Source organism: Nipponia nippon, unplaced genomic scaffold (genome assembly GCF_047370975.1).
Source record: "Nipponia nippon isolate SJK-2023a ecotype South Korea unplaced genomic scaffold, ASM4737097v1 scaffold_1, whole genome shotgun sequence".
In the NCBI taxonomy this organism is placed as follows: domain Eukaryota; kingdom Metazoa; phylum Chordata; class Aves; order Pelecaniformes; family Threskiornithidae; genus Nipponia; species Nipponia nippon.
In genome coordinates this window covers 27,599,512-27,614,118 of record NW_028262290.1, presented here as the reverse complement: position 1 = coordinate 27,614,118, position 14,607 = coordinate 27,599,512, and the positions used below count along the sequence as shown (strand labels likewise).

General features: G+C 39.1%; 1 protein-coding gene across 1 annotated transcript in view; it reads left to right on the top strand.

The window, feature by feature from the left end:
* The window catches only part of SLC26A7 (solute carrier family 26 member 7), a 73,132-nt gene that overhangs the window by 55,189 nt on the left and 3,336 nt on the right, over positions 1-14,607 (top strand). Inside the window, exons 12-17 of the mRNA XM_009469286.2 lie at positions 124-190; positions 7,501-7,638; positions 9,392-9,440; positions 11,683-11,783; positions 13,662-13,716; positions 13,806-13,909. Coding sequence (XP_009467561.2) covers positions 124-190; positions 7,501-7,638; positions 9,392-9,440; positions 11,683-11,783; positions 13,662-13,716; positions 13,806-13,909 — 514 coding nt within the window. The remainder of the gene's footprint in view (positions 1-123; positions 191-7,500; positions 7,639-9,391; positions 9,441-11,682; positions 11,784-13,661; positions 13,717-13,805; positions 13,910-14,607) is intronic.

Sequence of the window (14,607 nt, the reverse complement as noted above, 5' to 3'; positions counted from 1 at the left end):
GTATGGATTGCATCAGCACAACTTTAAACTACTACACTGTAGTTTTGGGGTGCGTCTCTTCCTCTTTCTGTTCAAGACTACTAATGATTTGCCTTACAGATTTCCTCTGTGTATTGATTACAGAGCAAAGACACTGAATTTGAAAAATGTGAAAGAAGTGGAATACAAATACAAAACAGAAGATAATTGTGTAAGTTAATTATCTTTTTTTTGTGTGTGTGTGTGTTCCACTAATTCAGATTTGTTTATTTTGTCTAGGTGGTTACCAGATTGTAATTGGTGAGGCAAGGGAACATTTTTACGAAATGACCACTTGAAATCTAAAACCAGTATGACATAGTAAATACAAAACTTGTCTGGGCATCAGAAATTGGAATATTTTCCTGGTTCTGCTGCTGGTCTGCAAAGTGAAGTTAAGCAAGTCCTCTTAGATCTGTCTATCTTAGTTTATTTGTTACTTAGGAATTTTAGTTAGGAATTTCTCTTTCTAAAAGTTTCCTAACTCCTAAGTCTAAGGAAATCTCTTGACAGCAAGGGCAAGGTTCATCTGAGCAGACAATAACTGTCTCTATATTCTCATCAAATTTCCCAATTTCCTGAAAGTACTTTGATACTGTCATCCTCTACAATCTCTTTTCTGACACCATTTCTGCCACCAGCCCCTTGTGATTGGACTGTCCCAGAGGACACTGTGTGTGGCTGGGGAAGGAGGAACAGCATCATGAAGTTGTCCCAGACTACTTCACCCATCTCACCACCCTGTACTCAAACAAGTGTACCTTCACGTGAAAAATGGATGGAAGAATCTCTCCAAAAGACTGTGCTTTTAAAATTTGGCTTCTTATAAACTTAAACCTACAAGTCAGAGATTTTAAATTCTTTCTGATATTTTCATTGCAATTATCATCAAAGTTGCTTGTGGTCAGACCTGTGGTAAGAAGAGAAGGGTAATGACCCAGCAAGGTGAACTCCCTCCTCTGAGATGAAATGGTAGGTCAGCAGCCAAGAGAGAAGTAGAACCATGTGTCCTTTCAGCACAGAGTCCCATCGCTAGGACATCCTGCCTTCTCCACCATGGCAGTTTCTACTATGTCCTCTTTCCTTTCCTAATGCTTATGAAGGGTCTTATGTATCAGTAAGCAACATACTCAGCCCTTATTACCTCACCATTAAGAAGCTCTAAGAAGCTCTCCTGTAACGAATTTTTTTTTTTTTTTCTGGCAAATGTTTTCCAACAGAGCTATCTTGGGCTCAAAATCTGAACTTGGCTCAGGGAGGTTTACTGTTTTGGCATGGTGAACGATGCTGGAATGTGAAAGTTACATGAGAATAGGGAGGACCCTGAAATGTGGCCCAGGTGTCAATTATTAGATCACTTTTCATTCTTAAGAAAAATGTTGGAGTAACTTTGTCAGAGATGGGTAACCAAAATTTCATTTACCTGCTTTTTTCCGTATCAGTTCATAAAATATTTTGTACAAATCCCTATGTGTCTTTTTTTTAAGCTAACTGCTCCCCTCCTTTTTTGTTTCCTTAATCATTAAGATTAATGCCAGTAACCAAGTAATAACAAACTAGTGCCTGCAGACAGTGGGGAAAATAACATTTTGTTAAGAAAGCAAATTGCTCAAGAGCTTATTACACAAAGCTAAGAAGGAAAATACTTTTAAGATTTAGAAAAATGCCTTTAATTGAATTTAGAGTCACTGGGTTGCAGCAGGCATTTAGGGTAATTTTTAATGTATGAATGTTGACTGATCCAAGTTCCCCTGGTAAATAACAGCTTAGACATAAACAACAGGACTTTTAAACATGAAAAGCTTAATGATCTACCCTGCCATTAAGGTCTGTGAATTTATAGAGGCCTTTTCATCAATAGAAGAAAAGACACTTTAACGTGGAAAAAATCAAGAGGGTATTTAGAAGCTTATGTGAAACACATTGCATCACAGGCGTTCCCTGAACTGAATTCTTACCCAAGCGTAGACAGTGCTGTGCAGAGTGCACAGGGCAATTGTCAATATCCTTCTAAGTGACAGTGGGGATAGGCCACCTGACACAATTTTCTTTCTTTCTTGGCAAGAACACGACAAAGAAGAAGTCCTTTTTTTCTCAGAACCGTTCTCATTAAGAAAGGAGCTAGAACCAAACCAGAGCCAGGAATAACTGAGCCAAATATGACACAGTTGTCCTTGCCCATCCTGAAAAAAAAGATTGTACCTAAGTCTGACATCTACTTCGTCTGGCCTTATGATTTGAGCCTTTCAAATTTTCCACCTTGTGTTTTTGGAAGCTTGTTAGTTTGCTGATCATCACAGGCTTTGATCTTTGCACATTAGTCTTCATTTTTCTTAGTTTTCATCTTCCACTTTACTCGTTCTGGTATGTCACTGAAGTGCTCACTTGTCTCCACACCAAACTGTGTATAGCATCTTTTTTAAGGGGGGACATCTGTGGGATGTCAGAGTATTTCTCCATTCAAGCATATATTGCCCTCTGATTTGCCCTTATTTTAGAGTTTTCTTTCATACAATCTTAGCCATTTTAATTGCCAGTTAGGCTTTGCCACTTGACTGACCAAGGTATGTTGGTGATGTGAAATTTACCACAATCACATTTATATGTAAATTGCACAAAGTCCCTATGCATAGTCTGGGGTTCATTGCCTCAGTTTGGGATGTTTGAAATGCTTTCTGAATGTAGTCTGTATGATGGTCATTGCGGTGGTGTCCGAGAGATCGTCTAGTTCCCAGAAGTCTGAATAGCAGTCTACAATAAGGAGGTAGTTTGTGTGGTTTGTGGTGAAGATTTCCATTCCTGTTTTGCTTGAAGGTCTGTTGGGAAAACTGTGTATCTTCAATGCAATCCCACACTTTTCTGAACTACTTAAAAAATAGTCTGTGTGTCAGTTCCACTTACTTGTGTTTGAGTGTGACCTTGTTTTATGTCTCTGTCTTTTGTTAGGAAGAATAGAGGCTTTTTGAACCTATATTATCTTGCAAATTCTTGGGTTTTACTTCCTGTTACCCATTGTTACAAGTAGTTCATTTTTGAGAGCTGAATACTCAGATAAATCAGATATTTTATTACAGTAGTAAACGGATATTTTGTGTATCCAGACCCCTTATTGCACTTAGTGGTAGGATATTTTATTGCATATAGCACTTTTGTGGACTGAAATCCTTTTGGAGAACTTCTCGGAGTCAGATCTGTTGATCTGCCCTCAGGGTCTGCTGCTGTCTTGCTGAGGTGTTGTGTCCTGGTTTCAGCAGCTGGGATAGAGTTAATTTTCTTCCTAGTAGCTGGTATAGTGCTGTGTTTGGGATTTAGTAGGAGAATAATGTTGATAACACGCTGATGCTTTAGTTGTTGCTGAGTGGTGTTTATACTAGTCAAGGACTTTTCAGCTTCCCATGCTCTGCCAGGTGCACAAGAAGCTGGGAGGGAGCACAGTCAGGGCAGCTGACCCAGACTGGCCAAAGGGATACTCCATACCAGACGACACCATGCTCAGTATATAAACTGGGGGAGTTGGCTGGGGAGGCAGCAATCGCTGCTGGGGGACAGGCTGGGCATCAGTCAGAGGATGGTGAGAAATTGCATTATGTATCACTTGTTTTGTATATTCTTTTATTATTATTATTACTGTTACTGTTATTATTAGTAGTATACTTTATTTCAATTATTTCAATTATTAAACTATTCTTATCTCAACCCATGAGTTTTCTCACTTTTACTCTTCCAATTCTCTCCCCATTCCATCAGTGGAGGGGGACTGAGTGAGTGGCTGGGTGGTGCTTAGTTGCTGGCTAGGGTTAAACCATGACATGTTGTCAGCTGCAGTGTTTTTTTCATTAAAATCTCATCCTGTTTTCATTCTTCCAAAGTGGGCAAAGTTTTCTATGAGACTGTTGAAGCTGACACTCAACGATACCATGTTTTGCATGTAAAAATAACTAGTAGGAATCATTGCTGAGCAATGTTCAGGTTGTGCATTCAAGTATCCTCTTTTTGTCTCACTTGGAAAGAGAATGTTCTGAACTTCCACGTATAACCTAGAGATCCCCAGCTTCCATAAAAGACATGCCTGAAAGGCAAATTAATCCTGTTGCTTTTTTGGCAACTGGTGCTTATGAGCACTGTTATTATTGCTATTTAAGAATCTCCAGTTACATGCCAGGTAGAAAATGCTACTGAAAATATTGGTAAATTTTACAGGCCTGTTTACAGCACTAGATGCATGGAAGTTTAATACAGTTATTTACTGGAATACACATAAAGAACTTTATAAGCAGATATAATATCTTTTACTAGATCAAATAGTACAACTGGAAAAAATAGAAGACCCTAACAGCCGACAGACTTTTCCTCAAGTTTGAAATAGAATCAGCAGAAACCACAGCAGCTGAGAGCAGTTGCTCCACATTGAGTTTGGTCTGTCTCAGACCTAATTTTCCTAAGGAAAGGAGAGACATGGTTCATAACCTGTGGAAAATGGAGAGCTTGGTAGAATTAGCTTAACTTTACCTACCTACAAAATCAATATATTTATATATAAATGTTAATTTTCTTACTGGCTTTTGAAGGTGTTTTAAGTCCACCTTGAGAATGAGAGAAAAAGTGCTTGTTTTGTGTGAAGTGTTCCCCACTGGTACCTGGGGTTTTCCTGACCCATATCTGATCTCCTTCAGAAATCATTCTGTTGTAAAATGTCTGTGTTTCGGGCTACACAGTTTCATTGAAGGCACCTGGTAAACTGCATAAAATTTACTCAAGGAAGCGCAGAGAAAGGAACTGGGGGCGGGTCATGGTTCTTGTGTAGATTATTTATTCGTGTTGGTTGTAGATATGTGCTGGCAAAGTTTTAAATGTGTTGCTCAAGCTTGATCTGGATCCACTAAGTACTTCCATGGAGTATCTCTGTTGCACTAAAGTCATAGAATCATAGAATCACAGAATGCTTTGGGATGGAAGGGACCTTTAAAGGTCATCTAGTCCATCCCCCCTGCAATTGGCAGGGACATCTACAACTAGATCAGGTTGCTCACAGCCCCGTCCAGCCTGACCTTGAATGTTTCCAAAGATGGGGCATCTACCACCTCTCTGAGCAACCCGTTCCAGTGTTTCACCACCCTCATCATGAAAAATTCCTTCCTTATATCTAGTCTGAATCTACCCTCCTTTAGTTTAAAACCATTACCCCTTGTCCTGTCGCAGCAGGCCTTGCTAAAAAGACTATCCCCATCTTTCTTATAAGCCCCCTTTAAGTACTGAAAGGCCGCAATAAGGTCTCCCCACAGCCTTCTCTTCTCCAGGCTGAGCAACCCTGGCTCTTTCAGCCTTTCCTCATAGCAGAGGGGTTCCAGCCCTCTGGTCATTTTTGTGGCCCTCCTCTGGACCCTCTCCAACAGGTCCATGTCCTTCTTGTACTGAGGACCCCAGAGCTGGATGCAGTACTCCGGGTGGGGTCTCACCAGAGCAGAGTAGAGGGGCAGAATCACCTCCCCCGACCTGCTGGCCATGCTGCTTTTGATGCAGCCCAGGAGATGGCTGGCCTTCTGGGCTGCGAGAGCACATTGCCCGCTCATGTCCAGCTTTTCATCTATCAGTACTCCCAAGCCCTTCTCAGCAGGGCTGCTCTCAATCCCTTCATCCCCCAGCCTGTACTGATACCAGGGATTGCCTCAAACCAGGTGCAGGACCTTGCACTTGGCCTTGTTGAACCTCAGGAAGTTGACGCAGGCCCATTTCTCCAGCTTGTCCAGGTCCCCCTGCATGGTATGCCGTCCCTCAGCTTGGTGTCATCTGCAAACTTACTGATGGTGCACTCGATCCTGCTGTCTGTGTTATTGATGAAAACATTAAACAGTACTGGTCCCCATATGGACTGCCGAGGGACACCACTTATCACTGATCTCCATATGGACATCGAGCCATTGACCAATACCCTCTGGATGCGACCATCCAGCCAGTTAGCTATCCACTGAACAGTCTGCTCATCAAATCCATCTCTCTCCTATTTAAAGAGACGGATATTGTGGGGGACCGTTTCAAGGGCCTTACAGAAGTCCAGATAGATGACATCCGTAGCTCTTCCCTTGTCCACTGATGTAGTCGCTCCACCATAGAAGGCCACTAGGTTGGTCAGGCAGAACTTCCCTTGGTGAAGCCGTGCTGGCTCTCTCAATTCACCTCCCTGTCCTCCATGTGCCTTAGCATAGCTTCTAGGAGGATCTGTTCCATGAGCCAGCAGTGTGCTCAGGTGGCCAAGAAGGCCAATAGCATCCTGGCTTGTATCAGGAATAGTGTGGCCAGCAGGACCAGGGAGGTGATAGTGCCCCTGTATTTGGCACTGGTGAGGCCGCACCTCGAGTACTGTGTTCAGTTTTGGACCCCTCACTACAAGAAGGACATCGAGGCGCTGGAGCGTGTCCAAAGAAGGGCAACGAGGCTGGTGAAGGGTCTAGAGCACAAGTCTTATGAGGAGCAGCTGAGGCAGCTGGGGCTGTTTAGTCTGGAGAAGAGGAGGCTGAGGGGAGACCTTATTGCTCTCTACAACTACCTGAAAGGAGGTTGTAGCGAGGTGGGGGTTGGTCTCTTCTCCCTAGTAACAAGTGATAGAACGAGAGGAAAAGGCCTCAAGCTGTGCCAGGGGAAGTTTAGGTTGGATATTAGGAAAAACTTCTTCACCGAAAGGGTAGTCAGGCACTGGAACAGGCTGCCCAGGGAAGTGGTTGAGTCTCCATCCCTGGAGATATTTGAAAGACAGGTAGATGTGGTGCTTGAGGACATGGTTTAGTGGTGGACTTGGCAGTGCTAGGTTAATGGTTGGACTTGAAGATCTTAAGTGTCTTTTCCAACCTTAATGATTCTATGATTCTATGATCTTCCCAGGCACAGAGGTGAGGCTGACAGGATATCATCTTCAGATAACTGACATGAACATTTTCAACATTCCCCAAACCACTGGGAGTGTTCACCCCACTTTATTTGTCTAATAAAAGATGTTTGGGGCTCATACCAACTGAAACAGTGCTACTGTTATTTGCCATATAATAGTCCTTAGTATTATGTATCATAATGAATATGATTTTGCTTTCATGTTAACTTGAATTAATTAATATTAATTGATTAATTAATTAATTAGGTTGCCCAGAGAAGTGGTAGATGCCCCATCTTTGGAAACATTCAAGGACAGGCTAGATGGGGCTCTAAGCAACCTGATCTAGTTGTAGATGTTCCTTCCAATTGCAGGGGGGTTAGACCAGATGACCTTTAAAGGTCCCTTCCATCCCAAAGCATTCTATGATTCTATGAATTAAGGATAATTTTCCTTATAGGTTACTGATCAAGACAGTTATCTGTTGTATCATTATCACAACCCAAACCTCCTTCTAGGTTGATTTACAGGAATTTTCAGAAATTTTAAAGAAATTACTTTGTTTTTCAGTCTCCAAACCCAAGACAATCTTCTCAATATTTTGCTTATTTCATCCACAGGAATCATTAAAATCAGTAAAGATAGTTTCAATCAACAACCCGTTAGTCTTTCTGAATGCCAGCAAATTTCATGCTGATCTGATAAAGATAATCCAGAAGGATAACGTGAGCAGCCAGGCATGTGAAGATGTAAACAAGGTAGGATGTGTTATATGCTCAGTAACCGTGGTGATGGTGTTGAAGATCATGAGTGCTTTCCTTGCGTTTCTTAGAGAATGCAATCAGATACTGAAACAGATACAAAAAGGAAATATTTCAAATTATTAATTTAGGATAAAGTTAATCTTAATCAGATTCAATATGGATTGTTTTCTTATTATTACTTGAAAAGAATATCTCTACTATTTCTATATATGATCTTGTAAAAGACATTAAAGCACTGATCGAAATCTCTTCAAAATTTCTGGCAGAACTTACATAACCTCAGCTAATATAAGGTTGTGATTTTAAAAAGAGGATGAGTACCTACAAATCTACTTGAATAAAATGTGAGGTTTTTGCTGGAGTTGAGTCCATGAGAGACAGACACTTCACTTCTGTTTCTAACCATAAAAAATTCCAGGAGAATTAAGACGAAGGTACAAACTGGCTAAAGTTTTTCTCAAAGGTAGTATTTCTTTTTCATTTTTTGCACTGATTGTATTGGAAAAATAAACAGTATAAAAATTATATACAACTTGGTTTTGGAGTGTATCTCCATAAGTATAGTATTTTTTGAGTTTATCTGCACATAACTACTGCAACTTCCTACAGTGGTCCCTAAAAAGGAAAAAAAGTTGTATTATTTTTCTGTCATTACAAAGAAGACATTCCAATACTGTGCAGTGCTTACTGTAGCAATTTTATGCAGTTTTCTAATTTAGCTGAGAAAATCACAGTCATTTCCTAGACGAGTTGTTAAGACAACATTCAGCCATGTGTGCTCACCACCTCTCCTGTCTCTTGCCAAAGAGCTGTGCTACCCATACCTACTTTGATGGGTGGATTCTCCTCGTTGTGCTCAAAAACTGTGCTTCTTTTTTTCCTTGGTTGTGCTAGGCTAAGTGATTTGGATTAGTATGATAATAAACCCCCAAACAGAGAGAAATTATTTAGGATTTGCATGGAATTAATTTATAAGTTAATTTAATAAGTGTAATAAGTTAATAAGTTAATTTAATAAGCTAATTTATAAGTTACTGAGGAGGGAGATTTTATCCTTTGTCTCTTCTGTGAGGTACTTGGCAGTACAGCTGCCTGAAATACTGTGCATAATTTTTTTTTTTTTGTGGAATAAAAGTCTTTCTGTAGCACAAAATGGGAGTGAAAAGAAATTACACTTTGGATTTTGTTTCTGTGCTGTATTTCTGGTTTTAACTCATATTTCGACTGAGAACTTCACATTCATATTGAAAACATTATAAAAAAAATTCTCCAGATAAAGGTAATTCTTTAATAAATTTAGATGTCAAAAATGTTTTCACTAAAATATTAGCATAGCAGATGAGATTGCAGCAAGTAGAAAATGAAAATCTTATAAACTCACTGACTAGAATTTATCTTTTCAAGAATATCTTTCCCATCTTTTGACCACTTCTTAACGAACCCCTGCTTCCCCAAAAGCATTGTGTTCATAATATGCTTTCTAGTGGATCCAAACATGACAGAATTTGAGTCACCTAGAAAGAAAAGCGAGATATCACTTTGGTATAACTCTAGAAGAATACTGAGAGACATACTCAGCAAATACTGTATATACAATAGGCTGTTGCATACAGTATGATTTTGGGGAGAAGGAGTTAACTTTGACATTGAGAAACAGACTTCTTATGTATTGCATTGATTTTCTCTGGTTACTATGCATTGGACTAGTTTTCCTTGGTATGTTAATAGTTTGCTGCTTTTATTTCAGTGTGAGCAGAACACATTGCTCTGTTCATTTTCCAATGGAAGTTGTCATGGTGAGTTTATTATCTATAAATGATATCAAAACCAAGATGCATGTAAGTATGCAAAATGGCTCTACGCTTTTGTATTTGTTTCTGTGTGAACTCAAGCTGTCTGGAGGCTAATATTTTCAGTTAGATCAAACTAAGCATGAGTGCTAAGCAGTGTTAAACTGTTAACCCTGGCCTAACAAACAGGTCCTATTTTTATTCTGTTCTTGACTGACTTTTTAAGTTTTCAAAAGCAAGGAACCCATGAAAATACCTTTTCTGCAGAAGTCCCTGCTTATTTCTCATGAACCACTGTGTGCATACGGAGACAGGTATGGAGTGGGGGGAACCACTTCCTGCGTTACTGCCTGAATTGGTCTTCAGACAAAGGCCTAAGAGGGTATTTCAACTAAGCTCTGGTATTGTTTGTTTGCATTCACAGTGGGACTTGAATATTAGTATGCAAAAGTAAAAATAGGATAAGATTAGAGCCATGTTAAACCTTTGTGATCTTTAAAGCTACTTAGAAGAAAATCTCAGAAAACATCAATTGAATTATCAGTGGCACTATGGTCACCAATATTGTAGTGTATATCAATAGAGGAGAGAATAAAGAAAAAAACCTAATGGTTTGCTTTTAATTAAAGATTAAGCTGGATAATTCCACTCTTCCCACATTTTATAATACTTAAATCAAACCAGAGCACATACATTCCCACGGGAGAGCTGCAGCAACCTTTTGCAGAAGATACTTTATACAGATGACTTCATTGTGGATGAAATTAATATATTGTGCTTATTTAAAACACTTTTAAGCATTAAGGCCACAGCAGAGATTCTGATTTGGGGGCTGTTTTCTGAATGTTTACATTTATTAACTAGACTCATGACATTTTTATGATACTACAGTGTTCAGTTTACTTGGGGGTGACAGAGTGCTTTGCTGTAACACATAGCAATGCAATGATAATGGCTACCGAAGACTATACAGGGCTATACTGTAAAATACTAAAAGAGTGCAAAGCACTTCATATGTGAGGAGATTTTTGGAAGGTCTTGGCAGTACATATTTCAGTCTTCTTTTGGATGAACTAGTTTCTTATGTTACAGAAGTTACAGACAGCACAAGCCCTCTTTTCTGATTGCTTAAGTCCTGCCTTGAGGACTTACATGCTCTGCTGTTCTGTGTACCAGCCAGTCTATGGTGACTCTTCATGGGAGCTTTAAAATAAAAAACAGAGAGAAAAAAGAAAAATAACTATAAAAAGGAAAACAAAACGTGGGGCTTAAGACAGTACAAAGACAGTAAATCTCTGGAGGTGTAAGTCCAAAAGGCTCTGGCTCTCAGGCTACTGTCAGAAAGGAATTAGCGCCATTATAAATCTACATGATGAAGAAATTCTAAGTCCCTTCAAGAGTTTAAAATCTTTTCCTCTGCTCTGTCAAAACCATTTAGCTTAACCCATCTTTAGCCCAGAATTCCTTTCCTTCATCTTTTTTTTTTTTTTGAGTTTTGTGCATTATAATAACTAACATCTGTTCACAGAGCAATGTAAATAAGATGTGCATTATTTTCTAGTTTTCCCTTTATGAAAGCTAGGAATCATTTATCTATGTGCTAGTTCAGGGCGCATTTAGGAGTTCAGGAGTGTGCTTAGTTTAAGCACAAGATGGCCTGAGGCTGAAGAATGAGTGTAAAAGACCTTTGCAAATCTTACCAACATCTTTTTTTCTCCAGCATCAATATATGATTGATGGATTGTAAAAATTAATCAAACAAAAACCAGCACAGTAAAACCTTAGGAAAATGAAACACTCCACATTTTTTTTTTCTTCCTTATAGGAGGATATTAGTTAAGCCATAGGCAGGCATTTAGGTACTACAGAAATGAATGTCATATCAGAACCTAGAGATATATTCTCTGTGTATCTGACATAAACTCTTCCAAACAAGCCAAGATATTATCCTGACTCATTTAGAAATTCAAATCTGAACAAGCCATTCTTTAATTCTTGAGAGACTATTCCTGTCTAAAACATCCCACTAATAATATGTTCTGCCCATCATCACTTCATCCCATTGCTCTGAAGGTCTTTTATTTGTGCCTCTAAAATGTGCTATTTACTTGACTGATACCCCAGTACATAATAGTAAAATTTTTATTGTGATAGTTTGGGCTTATTTTGTTGAACTACCATTATTCTTACATGCATTTCTTGACTATTCTCCCTTTTAATTAAAGTTTTTCATTTATCAAATGTGTAGGTGAGTCGTTGCAGTCATGTCACAGTGAGCGATGTGTTTTGATATTAGACTGCAGTGGACTGAATTTCTTTGACTACACTGGAGTCTCAGTGCTGCTTCAGGTATTCATGACATCAGACAAATTCTGTATATATAGTTATACATACAAGTTATTGGGGCCAGCTACTAGTCACCTCACCTATATCAGTGGATAAACATGTCACTTGTGGAAAAGATGAACACAGATTTGATATTAAACTGCACTGTGTTTATATATAAAATTATATAAAAAAATAATTCTAAAGGTTTTGGGTGATATTCAGTGCAAATGTAAGTATCTGCTGTAAGTATGGAGATGAGTTTCTGAACATCTTTTTTTTTTTATTTTAAAGCTGTTTTAGGTCATGTTTGACCCTGTCATGTCAGTTATGTCAGTTGCATTGAAGCCATGCATGGATTTACCCCTTTGAAATTTAATCTTTTAATTCTGTGATTTTATCTGTATGTCCTGCTTTCCTCTAAACCAGAGGTCTTAATAATCTCCATGTTTTCTTCTGTGGCTTACATACCTAGCAGGCTGGGCTCCTTGGGCATTGTAGGAGCTCCAAAAAGCTCCCAGAAGACCAAACCCAGTAACCACATAATAAGCAGTTCTATATAGTGGATGAAAAATTATGTTCAAAAGCTATTTCTTACATTTCCACTGGGTCTGGCGTTTAATAGATGTGTAGTGGGTACAGATTTAAGTGGGTAGGCAAGGTTTTGTTCATATAATTTTTCTGACTAAGAAGACCAGATTTGAACTTGGCTCTCAGCCCAGGCCTTTTCTTATCCTAACAATTTTCTCAATTTACTATAGTGATTAAGCGATGAAGTGCATGCTGCCTTAAAAATGTTAAATTAAAACTACATATAGGTGTGGATATAGTAAAAAATAAAACTGAAAAAATTAAATAAGGTGAGTGGGAGTTACTCTTTGTTATGTCTCACCTCAAAATGTAGGCCATTTGATAAAATTATTAGATAAAACGTTAATTAAAAAAAAAAAAAAGATTTGTGAAACTGATTTCCAAAAGATCTTAGAGACCCCAGAAGTACAAATTATATCAAAGAAGTGTTAGACAAATTTGTGAGAGGCAAGTTCATCATCGGCTGTGAAATGTGCAGGTTGGGAGTGCAGCCTCTGAATGAATGACTGGTCCAAAACTGAGTTACCCAGAGGAGGAACACAATGTGTCCTCGTTGTTACACTCCTTCCTGAAATATCACTGCTGCTAGAGTTGAAGGGATTTTCAGACTGAGTCAGGCTTTTGGTTTATTTTTTAAAATAGGGTATTCTAATGTGGTTCTCATTGAATCTCTTCTCTCAGAATTGTTCCACTTTATATGGATTATTTAAGTATTTTTTTGAAGCAGGGACTCCTTTGGATGTTCCTCATCTGCCAGAAAAGGCCCTACTCTGATTCTAGAGTTATTTTCACTTTTTTTTACCTTCTAGCTTATTGAACATTTAGTCTCTGTGAAGTTGAACATTTTAAAAGAAAGAATAAAGGACAACTTGCTGCAGAATGTAGCATGATGGTTATGCTGCTTTTCTGATAGACTGCTGGAAGTTTCAAAGTTTCCTAGGTCCTATTCATGCTTTTGTGAACTGGTACGTAAGCATGTGGAGAGGAGAGGGGGAAACCTGCAGAAAAAGGAAAACTGGAGGAGAAAAATCTAAAACATATAATTTAAAAAATGCTAAATTGTTGATCAAATTCAGATTTAATTCATTTTATCACCAGTAGAGCTGTAGAGTACTTTGAGGAAGGGGAGGAAATTAGTGCGGGTTTGTGGTGTTTGCATTATAGAAGGGCTCACTCTGGCGGCTGCTGGCAGTATAGCTTCAACGGCAACACTTCATCCTCTGCCTGCTTTGAATACATTCTTCTTGGGTATTTTATTCTCTGTTGGTATTTTAAACAGTTTTTTTGAATTCCATGTTTTCACACATATAGATTTACATGGACTGTAAAAACAGACACATCGATGTGTTGCTAGCACACTGCAAAGGCAAGTATCAGCTTACAGCAAAATTTTTAACATGACAGTTTATATATCCTCACTACCTTATCAGTGCTCATATGTTTGTTTTATTGCAGCCTCCTTGATAAAAGCAATGCAGTATGATGGAAATCTTGAATCTGAAAATCCTGTCTTCTTTGAGTCTATTTCTTCGGCAATCGATGCCATTCCAATTCACAAGGTGAGACTTACAGCAGGGGTAGGCAAAGTCTGGAGGGGTTCTTGGATGCTCACAGCAATTTGTTAAAGTCTGGGGAAATCTTATTTACCCAGTGAACCTTTTGTGTAGAAATCTTTTATCTGTCTCTTCTCTACAACTACAACTGGTCCTCATTCTCTGGACTGCAGTTATCAAGTTTTTCCTGCTAGCACTCTCTTGCCATCACCGTCTCTCCTTTAGCAACAACTTCTCGGTCTTCTACGCTAGATCCAGACATGTTGTGTTATGGTGCATTAATCTGGGTGCATTCTCCACTGGAAAGCCTAATGTCATCTAGAAACACCTAACATAGCCTCTCGGTAAGGCAAATTAACTCGCACCCAGTTTTGCATTACTGAAACAACACTGCTCCGTTCCTCAGCCTGGGTTGCTTAAAGCTGCTTCACAGAGTACCGCACTGTTCTGACCGAAACACTTTTGGATCCTTAGCAAGTTTGTTTTGAGCTAATAAGCTTGTCTTTACCCTGCACTGCAGTGTGCTGTGTTGGCTCATTGGTGGAAAGTGGGGAGAGGAATTGCACGAGGTGGAAGAGAGCGCTACAGGGAGAAGGAGGGCTTGGCTCAGAAACTGAGGCTTGAGGCTTGAACATGCATTTGCTTGAGCATGTATTTACACGCTCAATAATTCTTGCATTCCTTGTTAAAAGACTGTAAACCTG